Source organism: Centruroides sculpturatus, unplaced genomic scaffold (assembly GCF_000671375.1).
Source record: "Centruroides sculpturatus isolate CEXI.00-Female unplaced genomic scaffold, Cexi_2.0 scaffold725, whole genome shotgun sequence".
Classification (NCBI taxonomy): domain Eukaryota; kingdom Metazoa; phylum Arthropoda; class Arachnida; order Scorpiones; family Buthidae; genus Centruroides; species Centruroides sculpturatus.
Genome location: NW_019384962.1, coordinates 401,922 through 417,570, shown reverse-complemented (window position 1 = coordinate 417,570; position 15,649 = coordinate 401,922). Strand labels below are relative to the sequence as shown.

The 15,649-nt window shown below is 28.0% G+C and overlaps 1 protein-coding gene across 1 annotated transcript in view; it reads left to right on the top strand.

The window, feature by feature from the left end:
* The first annotated feature begins 5,696 nt into the window (after positions 1 to 5,696).
* Positions 5,697 to 15,649, top strand: part of LOC111632460 (frequenin-1-like) — a 77,672-nt gene continuing 67,719 nt past the window's right edge. The window contains exon 1 of the mRNA XM_023376874.1: positions 5,697 to 6,064. Coding sequence (XP_023232642.1) covers positions 6,001 to 6,064 — 64 coding nt within the window. The 5' untranslated portion in view covers positions 5,697 to 6,000. The remainder of the gene's footprint in view (positions 6,065 to 15,649) is intronic.

Here is a 15,649-nt window from a genome sequence, read left to right as displayed (position 1 = left end):
GTCCATTTTTCATTGAGTCGAAATATTTAAGGGTTTGAATTTAAATCAATCCAAATCTATTAAATTTACACGAAAACTTATGATTAATTCTACATATTTTAGTTGTCACATGTCTGGCAACAATGGTATGAACATAAACCGAGGTGAATAAAGTAGGCTAAATGTCCTAAGAGAGCCACTATTACTGGCACTTCAATAACTTATAAAAGGATACCTTTACAGGATATTAAGAAGAAAATCANTGGGGACCACAGAAAAATATTAAACTCAAAAGGATCCAAAAGGAGAAACACTGGTTTAGAATGTCTGATAGAATAATGGTGATCAATCTCAAATGTCGGGACCATCCCTCTCCAAAATTTATAAAAAAATATACAATGGAAGTTCGTTAATCCGGCAACTACGGGTCTAGACTCCAGATTATCGGGCGTTTTTGTGTTTTTGAAAATTCGATACGGTTATATGAGAGAGATTTGAACGTTGCAGACTTTGCTGTACATTTTAACAGCTACCGCTGTATGCTTTCGATTAGTTTAAGCGCTCTTTAAACATGACTATACTGTGCAAAAATGGATTGAAAAATCTGCAAAAGTATTAATGAACGTGCTATTGCCTGGGTCATTAGCGCATCACGTGTCTAAACAAATTCCGACTGACGGAATATTTATTAGGGTGCCGGATTATCACCACAGAATTTAGATTATCGGCTACTTTTTAGAGGTCGGATTAGTGAATTTATACTATAAGAATAAAATCAATAAGACCACATTGAGCAGTATCTCCTGCATCGCTGAGGTCTCTGCAAAACACGAGTGCCTTATACAAATGTTTGTTGCTTGCAGTGGTAAAACATAGTGGAGTGTTTTGAATGTCTTTTGCACGTCCTGAAATGTTGCCATACCAAGTTTAGTTGCATTTAGACTGCTAAATATCTCTCAAGGGTTGAATAGGATACTTTACTATCGGTTGGTATAAATTACACACAAAAAAGCTTGAATTCAAGTTTATAATACTATACATGTCAGGGATATAATAATTTTATTACAATAATATTTTAAATATTCTTATTTAATATTTATTATTACATTGAGTAAACAAGATAATATCTTATAAGTAAATTAATTGACTTCGAGATGATTTAAAAACTTAAAATTATTTAAATATTTAATAATTAATAAATAGTTTTAAATCAATAAATTTTAATTATTAATTGAATTAGATTTATTATAATATTAAGTCATTTATGTGAAAATAATCCACTTTTTAATGAAAAATCACTGTTATTTAGTATTATACAAAGATTGAAATTCTAATTACTGATTTAGATATTAAAAATAATCTAAATTAAAATGATATTTAAGAGAATATTCAATTATTAAATGAGCAAAGTTTTCGTTACTCTGATCTTCTTCTAAGTAAAGAAATCGTAAGTATAATGCCGATCTCCCCTTTTCTCTAATTTTGCTCCCTTCCTATAGAGTAATATACTCTTTCTTTGCTTATTATGAAAGAATAAACACGTAATATTAATTTACAATATTAATGATATCATTATATACAGTTTCTATAATAAAATAAGCAACAAAAGTCGAATACTAATAAATAAATTAAGGTTTATTATCGAATATAAATTAAGCATTTTTGAAATTAAAAATTATAGAATGATTGATAAATTATCATAGGAGATATCTGTAAAATTATGGAATGTTATATAATATTCAAGGATCTTATATTCTAGGAATTATTGACTCTGTAATAGAGAACGATCTTTGTTTCATTGCAGCAGGATCGACTTCACGGATACGTGCTTTCGTAAATATTTGAAAGTACGAGAAAAGATCAGAAAGTAACGCACAGGAAGGAAGTTTTTACGATTAGCTAGGTAAAATACGAACAAAGAAGTTACGTGTCTTATCTATTTTTCAACATAAGAATTTTGTCCCTCGAGACATTTCTCTGATCTTGGCACCTATTTTAGTATACCTTGTTCATAAAACTCGTTTTTTGGGCGTGTAGCCAACTGCGCCCGACCGATTTCGTTTCGTCATCCGATTGCCCACACAGGAATTTTTTCACTGGATTGAACAGATGAAAGTTTGAAGGTTCGGTGCCGAGTACCTCCCAGCCAAGTTGAGCGATTTCGTCACGAACAATAGCCTCGACACAGGGACGAGCAGTTTGACATTTGTAGTGTCTCTGTTGAGGCGTTTGTCATAAAGAAAACGATGCTACTTTGACAAAGTGTTAGCAGACTAAAAGTCTAGAAAACGGAGTCTTATGAACAATTTGTATAATTTAAAATGTAATACTAAAATTGCATCCAAGATGCGAGAGATAAAGTTCTTGCGTTGACTAGTTCTTAACAGCTAAGACGTAGTTTCCTTTTGCATATTGCACATTTTTTGCCTAGCTATTAAATTATTCGCTAAAATTCTTGTGGTACGATTTGATCTTTTCGCATATTATTATTATTGTTGTTGTTTTATATTTCTGACGGAAAGGCCCTGTATTTCCATTTTGCATTCGCCCCTGAAATTATGAAGTCGGCCTTGCATTGTACCGTAAATCTTCATTTCGTTGTAGGATCAATTACTGTAAGATCTTACTGTAGAACTCGAACTTTCGTTTAAGTTTTAAGCTCTAAAATATCGCAAGTTTTGCTGTTATTTCCAAAATTTCATTTCTCATTAATAATATGAACTATTTGAAACTGAAATTTTCTACACGATCTTGGTATAAAATTAATTTAATTTATTGCAAGTCTACCGTTTTTATGTTAGAAGATTAAAAAACACAACTTTTTAGGCCTTTCTATACCTTTCAAAGACGCTAATTATTAATATTAAGAACACATAAACTATAATAATTAAAAATGTATATCGAATATAATATTATACATTTTTTATTTCACTCCAATTGAAAACACATCAACATATTAATTAATATTTAGGCAAGCTAAACAAATATAACTGAAAATATGATAAAAAATTATTTCCAAAGAATAAAAAATAAAATGATTTATATTATTTCTATTATATTATTTAATTAATTAATTTGATATTTTACTTATATATTACCACATAATTTTGCAATATAAATAAGATCTCAACAACGTATAAGTGAAATGCTTATACATTAATCATTGCACGTATTTTAATCATAGAAAAAATTGTTTAATTAATGTAATATTATAATTTTTCTGATTTTTATTCATTTTATATACTTCTTATTATTCTCATCTTCCTCATTATCATCTCAAACTATTAAGAAGTATAATAAGTAATTTAATTTTCTAGATATTTTGGTACTTTTTTGTTACTTTGTTACATTCTCTTAATAAATATCATCTTAAATTAATAAAATCGCCAATGAATAGAATAATTTCTCTGAATATTTTGTATTTCTTTTATTGTTATTGTTTTATTGTTATTGTTATTGTATTTTATTGTTATATCATCATCAGTTGGCTTTTGTGGTCGTACATGGTTTATGCAATCCAACTGATGATGATGCCTTTGTCACTTTTTTTCTTTATTGAGTCTTAATCTCCGACACCACGTCTCACAGCATCCTTCTTCATGCGCTCCTCCATCTCTCATCTTTTGATCAACCTTTGAGTCTCGGTTCGTTAATTTTCAGGGGAACACTTTTATATAGAAATAAAAATAAACCACGGAGATAAAAATTTATTTTTTAATTAATTACTACTTAATTAAACGTAATTGATCATCCAAATATGCTAATGAAGTTACTAGTTAATGTAGGAGCAGCTACGGATGAGTAATCAATATAAAAATGAAGTTGAAGCAAATAATTAAAAGGTCAAAGTCGTTTATATTTTCGAATTTCTATTATCTAACTTTAATAGAACAATAAGCCGGAGTTTATATTTATTCACGTTATTTTGTAATTTATGATGATATGATACAATGTAATTAATCTAGATTATTTAAATTTATTTCCAACGCTCGTTAATTTTGATAAATTTTCATATTAAGACATTCGATTAAATTCTTAATCACATTAAAAATATCTTGTATAATCTTAACAGTTGTAATTAAGGCAGTTTCTATTTAATTTAATAAAATACGAATTTACAATTATGATATAATTAATTATCTTTCACTTCGGTAATAAATAAACAAAATACAGATGTATAAATTCAGTGTATAAACCACAAAAGATCTCTCATACATAAAGTTGCGTTGTTAATACTAAGGTCGTGAGTTCGAATTCTATATTCGTATTGCCCTCTGGGACGTATATGATTCGAACTCACAACTTCTAAAGTCCAGATAGAAAAGTGTATTCATCGCGCCGAGTGATAGCTTTTAATGGACATGGATTCAAATTCCAAGAGTCAAATACATCTTGATAACAAATAATATTCAAATTAGTAATTTCAGTTATTAGTAGGACCCCTTTCTTCTACTATGATTCTTAATTTTATTTTTTTAAAGTAAACAACCTTGTTTTCTTAATAAGAAAAACTAACATTTAAATTAAAAACCTTAATCTTATACCGTATACAGTATATTTAATTACAGAAATATAAGTTCAAATAGAAAAATATATACAGTGGCTACTCTATCTTTGTTGGTACTAGCTATTCTTTACGCATATAGTGAGTGAACTCAATATAGTGAATGATTTATCTCATTCCTTTGAGAATTTACTATATTGAGTGTCTACAGTCCATCGCTTCCAATGAGAGTTGCTAATGGACGGGAGTTCAGATCCCAATGGGATTACATTACTTCTTACATTCTTTCTGTACTTTTAATTTTGTTTCAGGTAATGTAGTTTATATACTTGAATTTTACGATAGCATTACTATTTATTATAACTATTATGATCGAGTGAGTTAGCATATTAATGTACACTGTAATTAATTATAACAGATAATTAACCATTTTCAAGATTACAAACGTCTAAATCAAACATTAAAATGACCGTCATACAGTTTTATCATACAATAACACCGTTTTTACCATAAAAATTATAATAATGTTAAATCATATCACACTAATTACGTGTGTTTAATATGAAATACCGAGAAAAGTGAGATAAGTCCGTCACTTGCGTGATTTCATCCCTCTCCGAAAGTCATAAAAATATATTAATATCAAATATTTATTATGTACTTTACATTAAAAATAATTGGGGCCTCTTCTGTGTCTAGGGCCCGGACCATATGGTCGTACTGGCTTCTTCTATCTGGGCCCAGGCTACTTAATATAACCTACAAAAGTGGGCCAGATGGAGTTGGTCAAAAGAGTCATTTGGTCAGCACCTGTCCAGATAGAGTGGCCAACAATGCCCCTTTGCATGGGTCTGCTTAACATAATTAAAGCAATAACACTGAAACTTTTACTTCTCATTTTTAATCAATGAAAACTATTCATGTATTTTCAAGTTGTTAAAGGAAGAGTTTTAATTAAAACGAATTTTATTACATTCAAAATTAATTAAATTTTAATTTGCAAATATTTAACACGAAATATATTTAATATTTTGTAAACATTCAGTAATTTATAAATTTAATTTCTATTAATAGCATCAGAAATATCTAATACATTTAGAAAAAATTTTAATACGGCTAATTTATTTATTTTTTTCTTTAAATTTGGCATAAAAGTCAGGGATACAAGAAACATTTTTTAACATTTAAAACTGATTAGAATGTCGAAGACAATTGGCGAAACCATTTGAAAAATGCGCAAAGATTGTGAAAAGCAGAATTTAAATCGATAAAGAGTTGACCTTCACGCATCACTCGCCTCAACTGTCGTCCATCTTTGCCACGAAAACGCTTTTTCTTTGGTCACCGAAGCGGATAATTTACAAATAACCAAGGTATTAGTTATACGAGCCAAATACAGATGGCAGCACACATTTAGAGGTAGGAGGACATGTGTTGAGAGCGATACATCGAGTGGTTGCTCGACGAAGGTATGCGAGTGGATTCTCTCTGTATTCAGTCTCTTCGCCACATTGTAGATGGGGAAAAGAAACAGTAAGCTGAAGGCCGAAATAGCGACCAGACTTGCCAAGGAAACCTACTGTAAGTGCCATTCTTTTTTACACCCCTTTCCCCGAGTACACGGAAATCCCTCCTCTTTTTGCTCTCAGGTGAAGCCCGAATTACATCATCTAACCCTAATATTAGTCCTAAGGTAACGGAATGATGATGACGTCATTTCATTGTCGACTCAGATATCAAAATGGGTCCTACTTTGTCGACTCTCCTCAAAGAAGAACCGATAATGTAGTAGAGGGGTTGTCGATTGTTAAGTGAAGAAGAGGAAAAATTAAAAAAGTGAAAGGATACTCGAACAGAAGATGGGGAGAAGGAAAGAAAAGTAAAGCTTCAAAGGTACCAATTTTATTGTAAAATGCTGAAATGACAGAGTAGAAACGTGGAAAGTCATTTTTTGCATCGTTTACTATCGAGGATGCATTATTCATCTTCTGTATTTCAGACAATAGTTGAGATATTTATGATTTTTTTTTGTTTTCAAAAGTGCGTTTTACAAATGGATATTTTCAGTTCATTCCTCCAAATTTCGGGAAAATCAGTGTAGCGTGACTTCTCCTAATTGGGATTTCTAACAACAATCAGTGCGCTTCCATTCAAAATGTAACCTTAATACGAATAACGTGTTTGGCGATCTTATCTTAATTTTTTTTTGTTGTAAAAAATTGACATTTTTCTGATAGATTCCTATCAATTCAGAGAAAAAAAAAACTACATTTTTCCATGATATTTTTTGATTTAAGTTTTATCCTTATCTCTCCCGAATTTACATTTTTCAACAATTTTGAGCTTGGAAAATATTAAAAGAGATGCAACAAATTCTTGTTACCATTAAATTTAATGGAATCAGATCAAAATTCTGTGAAAATCTCGTCAAATGAAAACTCGACACGCTTTAAAATCAATGATTATCAAATTTTTGCAAACGTCTGTGTGATGAGCCAGTATCAAAGCACTGTCAAAAGGCTCATTAATTAACGTTTCATTTGGTTTTCATTGAAATTATATGAATTTCGAATTAAAAAAAAGTGATGAAACTCGTCAATTTTTACTGGCTCGTAGCCCGGAAGTAATTCATTTTCTTGAATATAAATGAATTAAAACTCAAAAATTATTATAAACATAACGGTTAATCAGTTTACGAATTGTTATAAGAAAAATTTAAATTTCAACGTGGTTGAGGTAGAAATGCACGTTTTACAAATAAAAAGCGGTTGTACGAAGCTACAGATGTACGGACAGAATATTATATTAGTTGATAATACATCAATACATAATACTGTATAAGCAATTATTGTAAAGCTAAGTTTATTTGTTTGGTACAGAAAACGGCCGTTAAACATTCGTCGAGTTCAACTTTTCATGTTCTTTTTGCTTAAACTGTACAAAACTCAACAGAAAGTCCTTCGAGATCTGAAGAAATTTATTTATAAAAATTTCCTTTCAAATTTTTCACTAGAACAATAATATATAAAAACAATAACAATATTCAGACTTCGATTTTTTCGATATTTTATTCGTGTAGGGATTTTAACCTTTTGGGATTTTGAACTGGACTCCAATTTAATTGTATTTACAAACAAATTTGATCTTTTTAGTTAATTTTATTTATTGATAAATAATTAATTTCATTATTTTAAAGTAATTTTTCTTGAAGAAAATTCTTGGAATATTGAAATTCATTCACTAAATACCGTTTTTTTAAATTGGAATTTCATTCCAATTGGATTATTGTTAAATGGCCATTTGGAGTTTGTACGGCTTACCACGAGAAGGACTCTAAATTGATGTTCAAATGTTTGTTTTTATACATTGGCTAGAATGAAGCAATTGCAATTTATTTCTAATTGGATCGTTGTTGAGTGGCCAAGTTGGATTTGTTGGGTTTTACTTCAACGAGGACACGAAACCTATCCTCAAATATTCCTGTTTTTTAAAGCAAAATATCACTCATACTGAAATTAATTAATTTAATATCATTTTTACAAGTTGTTAAATGGAATTTCATTTCGATTGGATTATTGTTAAGTGGCTTAGCTGGATTTGTTCGAAGAGAATCCGAAAGTAACCCCGAAACGTCCTTTTTTTTTAAAGTTTCATCTGATTCTCTATTGGATTTGAGCAAATTAAAGCTTTATCTTGATTTTTATAACCCAACATTGATAAGTTTCGATAGAATATTCCAAAAAAACGATAGAAAAGTGATCGCAGATTACGGATTCGATCCACAAGAGAGGAAAAAAAATGATGGATGAGAGCGAATAAAAATAGAATTATTTTAAAGCATATAATCAGACCATTCGATTTCCTTTCAAGTCTTATACTCCTTATATAATGTTAGTGAAGTGGATTTTTCAACGCTACTGAATTTGGAGGGGGTTATCTTCTAAAAACTTCGAAGTAAATCGTTCAATCAGAACCAACTCTTAAATTATATAAATTTATTAACAAAACATCTTATATTGATCTATTGGAAGAGAATGAACGATTTTTGAATATAAATTTAGATATGTTTTTATGATATTCGCGTTGAAAGCAAACTTCAAAAACTTTAGAGTCATTGGAGTATGAATTATCACCTCCCAAAGGAATTTGAAGGTGCATTTTGGAATAAATTTGGAAAAAAAAATTGAAAATAAAAAGAAATGCGTCTGAATATAAATCGTAGCTTTTTATTTTTTTCCCCCGAGAAAAATATATAATTTTTATACTTTTGAGTTATGGATGCGTCGTTTAGTTTTTGATTTCTCAATCAGTAGTTCTCGGACTCCTAAGTGATTCGTTTATAATGCAACAAGCATCCAATACGATAGAGGTTGAGAAGTGCTGACTTACTTCAGTAATTATTCTTCTATTTTTTAATTTTTAATTTCTTTTTAGATAGAAAAATAAAAAAAAAATTCTAGTTTAATTAGTGAATTTTTCAAACGTAAATAATTTAATAATAATTAAGCTTTATAAGTTTAAAAAAATGTTTAATAAATATTTACAAACTGAAGAAAACTTAGATTTTTTCTTTACTTCATTAGAATAAGGTGTTTTTTTTTCTTTTTTCTTCAGAACTAATAAGAAAATTTTTAAGTCATGGAATCGTTACTCATTAATTGCTTCTTTCTACAATCGATTATTATTCGAGCTTTCAGAAAAACAAAGAGAGACGAATTTTGATGAAAAAACACTGTTATTAATGTCATTAAATAATATATTTACTTATTTTACATTTATTTTTGACTTTTCTGAATAAAATTTACAACAAAAATGATTTCTTTTTAAATATATTAACTTAAAAGTGTCAATACTTTACTTCCAAGTGCACATTCAACGTCAATACTTTGAGTATACAAAGACAAGAGAAATCTTTATATTTTACAATTAAAAATAAGACTAATTTAATTAAATAATTCTTAAATTTATTTTAAAATTATTATTTAATTTATTCAAATTTGTTTAATTATGATTTACTTACAAAAATTAATCACGATTTTACACGTTTTATTAAAGATAAATATGTAAGATGTAATTATGAAAGCTTTCACGATTTTCTTTATAAATTGAATTAAATTAGTGTCAAATGCTAAAGTGATTAACGAAAACATTGTTTGACTGATCAATAATTATTTATAATGAAGTTATTTATATATTAATACAATGCTCAAATAATTTTGTAGGAGTATTTTGGAGGAATAAATAAATATTCTCCACACATAGAGATAGTGAGAAGGCAAGATGCCTAATCTTTTACCCTCCTCCGAGTCAGGAGAATAAGATAAATACAAGCAGATTTTTTTTACCACTTAAGCTCTTATTTATTTCATTCGGCACTTTTATGTCACGTACTTTTATATAAAAGAGTAAATTTTGGAATCTGCTGTGTCTGGACCCCGAGGAAAATGATCTGCGTGTCTCCTGTATCTAGGGTCTGTGTGTCTGATTATTATTTTAAACGCACAAAATCTTTTGAGAATATATATATAAAGGTATGAAAATACTATTGTTTACATTTAAGATGTTATTTGAGAAATTTTTATATGTATTTTTAGATTATTTTATTAATAATTAAAACCTAAAAATCGAAGATAGATTACCCTTTTTGTTCATTCTTTACTAGAGATTGCTCTTTTATTGTTAATAATTTTCATTCGAATCATTGTTTTTCTTGTAAATTTTTGAAAAAAGTTACTAAAAAAATTCTAAAATCCTTCAAAGATTAATTTTATTATTTAGTTTCAGACGAAAAAAATTATTTTAGAATAAAAGAAAATTTTTAATGCCATCCTCATCAACGGATTATAAAAGTATGCAAATGACACTAAGTATTTTTACAATACTTATTGTTTAAATGATAGAAGTAGTTTTTCTGTACGTCTTCTAATAAAACAATGTAAAAATGAATTTATTATATGTGTGACATTTAAATATTTTTCTAAATATTACCACAAAAATGATTTGTGCATTTGAAATGGTCACGACTGTGTGATAAGCACACATCACTTTGTGATATTTCAGGTGGGTAATGTACGTGATAGGTTCTAGGTAATTAACGAATGTCATTGGTCACAGATCGAAACGTACCGAGTTATTTGATAGTTGTACTATTTAGGAAATGGATTAGAAAGTTTGCTTTCACTTTCCTTAACTAAATACATGAGGTTTTTCTCTTGTTTTTTCGAAAATTAAGTAATAAATTGGTATATATTTTTTATACATACAAATTCATTCAAATGAGTTTTAACTGTAAGATTAAATACAGTATATTGTTTTATTCCATTATCTTTTAGAGCTGAAGGTTTTTAACCTGGTGGCTAGTGATTCCTAAAGAATCAATCGATTTTGTATGTTGGGTCGATAAATTACTAGGGATCTTTGGGGGTCAGTGGACAAATTTCTTTGTATAATATTTAAAAATCAATTAANCTCAAATATTCCTGTTTTTTAAAGCAAAATATCACTCATACTGAAATTAATTAATTTAATATCATTTTTACAAGTTGTTAAATGGAATTTCATTTCGATTGGATTATTGTTAAGTGGCTTAGCTGGATTTGTTCGAAGAGAATCCGAAAGTAACCCCGAAACGTCCTTTTTTTTTAAAGTTTCATCTGATTCTCTATTGGATTTGAGCAAATTAAAGCTTTATCTTGATTTTTATAACCCAACATTGATAAGTTTCGATAGAATATTCCAAAAAAACGATAGAAAAGTGATCGCAGATTACGGATTCGATCCACAAGAGAGGAAAAAAAATGATGGATGAGAGCGAATAAAAATAGAATTATTTTAAAGCATATAATCAGACCATTCGATTTCCTTTCAAGTCTTATACTCCTTATATAATGTTAGTGAAGTGGATTTTTCAACGCTACTGAATTTGGAGGGGGTTATCTTCTAAAAACTTCGAAGTAAATCGTTCAATCAGAACCAACTCTTAAATTATATAAATTTATTAACAAAACATCTTATATTGATCTATTGGAAGAGAATGAACGATTTTTGAATATAAATTTAGATATGTTTTTATGATATTCGCGTTGAAAGCAAACTTCAAAAACTTTAGAGTCATTGGAGTATGAATTATCACCTCCCAAAGGAATTTGAAGGTGCATTTTGGAATAAATTTGGAAAAAAAAATTGAAAATAAAAAGAAATGCGTCTGAATATAAATCGTAGCTTTTTATTTTTTTCCCCCGAGAAAAATATATAATTTTTATACTTTTGAGTTATGGATGCGTCGTTTAGTTTTTGATTTCTCAATCAGTAGTTCTCGGACTCCTAAGTGATTCGTTTATAATGCAACAAGCATCCAATACGATAGAGGTTGAGAAGTGCTGACTTACTTCAGTAATTATTCTTCTATTTTTTAATTTTTAATTTCTTTTTAGATAGAAAAATAAAAAAAAAATTCTAGTTTAATTAGTGAATTTTTCAAACGTAAATAATTTAATAATAATTAAGCTTTATAAGTTTAAAAAAATGTTTAATAAATATTTACAAACTGAAGAAAACTTAGATTTTTTCTTTACTTCATTAGAATAAGGTGTTTTTTTTTCTTTTTTCTTCAGAACTAATAAGAAAATTTTTAAGTCATGGAATCGTTACTCATTAATTGCTTCTTTCTACAATCGATTATTATTCGAGCTTTCAGAAAAACAAAGAGAGACGAATTTTGATGAAAAAACACTGTTATTAATGTCATTAAATAATATATTTACTTATTTTACATTTATTTTTGACTTTTCTGAATAAAATTTACAACAAAAATGATTTCTTTTTAAATATATTAACTTAAAAGTGTCAATACTTTACTTCCAAGTGCACATTCAACGTCAATACTTTGAGTATACAAAGACAAGAGAAATCTTTATATTTTACAATTAAAAATAAGACTAATTTAATTAAATAATTCTTAAATTTATTTTAAAATTATTATTTAATTTATTCAAATTTGTTTAATTATGATTTACTTACAAAAATTAATCACGATTTTACACGTTTTATTAAAGATAAATATGTAAGATGTAATTATGAAAGCTTTCACGATTTTCTTTATAAATTGAATTAAATTAGTGTCAAATGCTAAAGTGATTAACGAAAACATTGTTTGACTGATCAATAATTATTTATAATGAAGTTATTTATATATTAATACAATGCTCAAATAATTTTGTAGGAGTATTTTGGAGGAATAAATAAATATTCTCCACACATAGAGATAGTGAGAAGGCAAGATGCCTAATCTTTTACCCTCCTCCGAGTCAGGAGAATAAGATAAATACAAGCAGATTTTTTTTTACCACTTAAGCTCTTATTTATTTCATTCGGCACTTTTATGTCACGTACTTTTATATAAAAGAGTAAATTTTGGAATCTGCTGTGTCTGGACCCCGAGGAAAATGATCTGCGTGTCTCCTGTATCTAGGGTCTGTGTGTCAGATTATTATTTTAAACGCACAAAATCTTTTGAGAATATATATATAAAGGTATGAAAATACTATTGTTTACATTTAAGATGTTATTTGAGAAATTTTTATATGTATTTTTAGATTATTTTATTAATAATTAAAACCTAAAAATCGAAGATAGATTACCCTTTTTGTTCATTCTTTACTAGAGATTGCTCTTTTATTGTTAATAATTTTCATTCGAATCATTGTTTTTCTTGTAAATTTTTGAAAAAAGTTACTAAAAAAATTCTAAAATCCTTCAAAGATTAATTTTATTATTTAGTTTCAGACGAAAAAAATTATTTTAGAATAAAAGAAAATTTTTAATGCCATCCTCATCAACGGATTATAAAAGTATGCAAATGACACTAAGTATTTTTACAATACTTATTGTTTAAATGATAGAAGTAGTTTTTCTGTACGTCTTCTAATAAAACAATGTAAAAATGAATTTATTATATGTGTGACATTTAAATATTTTTCTAAATATTACCACAAAAATGATTTGTGCATTTGAAATGGTCACGACTGTGTGATAAGCACACATCACTTTGTGATATTTCAGGTGGGTAATGTACGTGATAGGTTCTAGGTAATTAACGAATGTCATTGGTCACAGATCGAAACGTACCGAGTTATTTGATAGTTGTACTATTTAGGAAATGAATTAGAAAGTTTGCTTTCACTTTCCTTAACTAAATACATGAGGTTTTTCTCTTGTTTTTTCGAAAATTAAGTAATAAATTGGTATATATTTTTTATACATACAAATTCATTCAAATGAGTTTTAACTGTAAGATTAAATACAGTATATTGTTTTATTCCATTATCTTTTAGAGCTGAAGGTTTTTAACCTGGTGGCTAGTGATTCCTAAAGAATCAATCGATTTTGTATGTTGGGTCGATAAATTACTAGGGATCTTTGGGGGTCAGTGGACAAATTTCTTTGTATAATATTTAAAAATCAATTAAAATAATAATATATAATAATAACTAAAATTTAAAGATAATATATCTTTAAATTAATTTATTAAATTATTAAGTAAAGCACTCTTTGAATAATGATTTGTTTAATCAATAATATAGATATCCTATATATTAATTCCTATTTGAAGTTTTATATTATCATATTATTTATTTTTATTTTGTATTAATATAGAAATAGGCCAATCAATTAAATCAAGGAAAACGGTCGAAAACACTTAATTTAAGAGTTTTTTTTTTTTAGAATTATTTTTCCCTCAAAATCCCTACAAATATGGCTTATATGAACGAAGAAACATTATTAATTGGCTTAAAAAATTGGAGTAATATTTTTTAAACCAATTAATATCTTCTCTTTAAAGCAGAGAACGATTCTATCGTTAATTTTCTGGGTATTTAATTTTTGATAGCTGTTGATAAGTAAGAACGGCTTGAAACTACCTTATCTCGAAAGACTAGAGAACTTTTCTCGGTTATTTTAATTGTCCTTCGGTTCTTATCGGCATCTTGTATTCTACTAAAAGAGTTTTTGCTAATCACGTTCGGCTCATCAAGTTGACAAAGAAAACAATCTCCATTTCCTGAAGTCATTCACTAATGTACTACGAATAATGATTCTTTGCTACTTCAAAAGAATTCTGAGTAATTCATATTTTCATTTTCTCTCCTTGAAAATTTTTGATAAAATTTTTTACCAACATTTTATGAAGTTCGTAAGCTAAGTTTTTGTGTTTTTCTTAATTATCAATGTAGATATTGGTTGAATAGCGGGTTCTTTATCATTGAATATACCCATGTTGACCAAACTTCGGCTTTTCTAGATTCTTACTACAGCCTATATACTGTACAGTACATATACAAAATATAGCTTCAATAGAGAATGCTGCGCTCGTATTTCTGATAGGCAATACATGGCTCCTGTCAGTTCTGGAATATACTGTTTAAAATATTAAAATAATAAAATTATTATTATTAGTAATTGTAATAATATTAAATATGTAAATTTATAGTTAACATCACCGGCAACACCATCAGGTATGGCGTTACTTACAATATTTGTTAATGTTAACTCTAAAAAAGTGTTAATTGTTAATCTTATAAACCTCCTAAATTTGACATTAATCTTTTTATTAGTATCGCGTGAACATATAGGGGCGAAACACACTTTCATTTTAAGGTAAAACACTTTTAATGTAATTTCTACTAACAAAGTTTATCAAAATTATTCAAAATGAGATCCTCCGCGTTCAATATTAATGTGCAGCATTTGTAATATATTGATGCAAATCATCAGTTTTCTAACTTGGTTTAATAATTCATTCACTTTTCCTCAGATTTATAATACGTAAATCACTTGATAATTCGACGTCATCTCTTGTTAAGCAATGTAGAATCCTGTTTGAATAGAAATAAAGCATCTGAATTATGAAATACAGTTGTTTCCAACCACTTTTAACTCGTGTTTACTAGTTATTATTTTCTAAATATAATTTACAGTCGACCCCCGTATAAGATCATTGATTATTCCGTTTTATATGAATTCCATGTTGTACAAGTCACTTAAATTTTACAAATACGTGAGCCGTTCACAGCCCGGTACACGTATTTGTAAAATCTAAGTGACTCGTACAACATGGAATTCATATAAAACGGAATAATCAATGATCTTATACGGGGGTCGACTGTA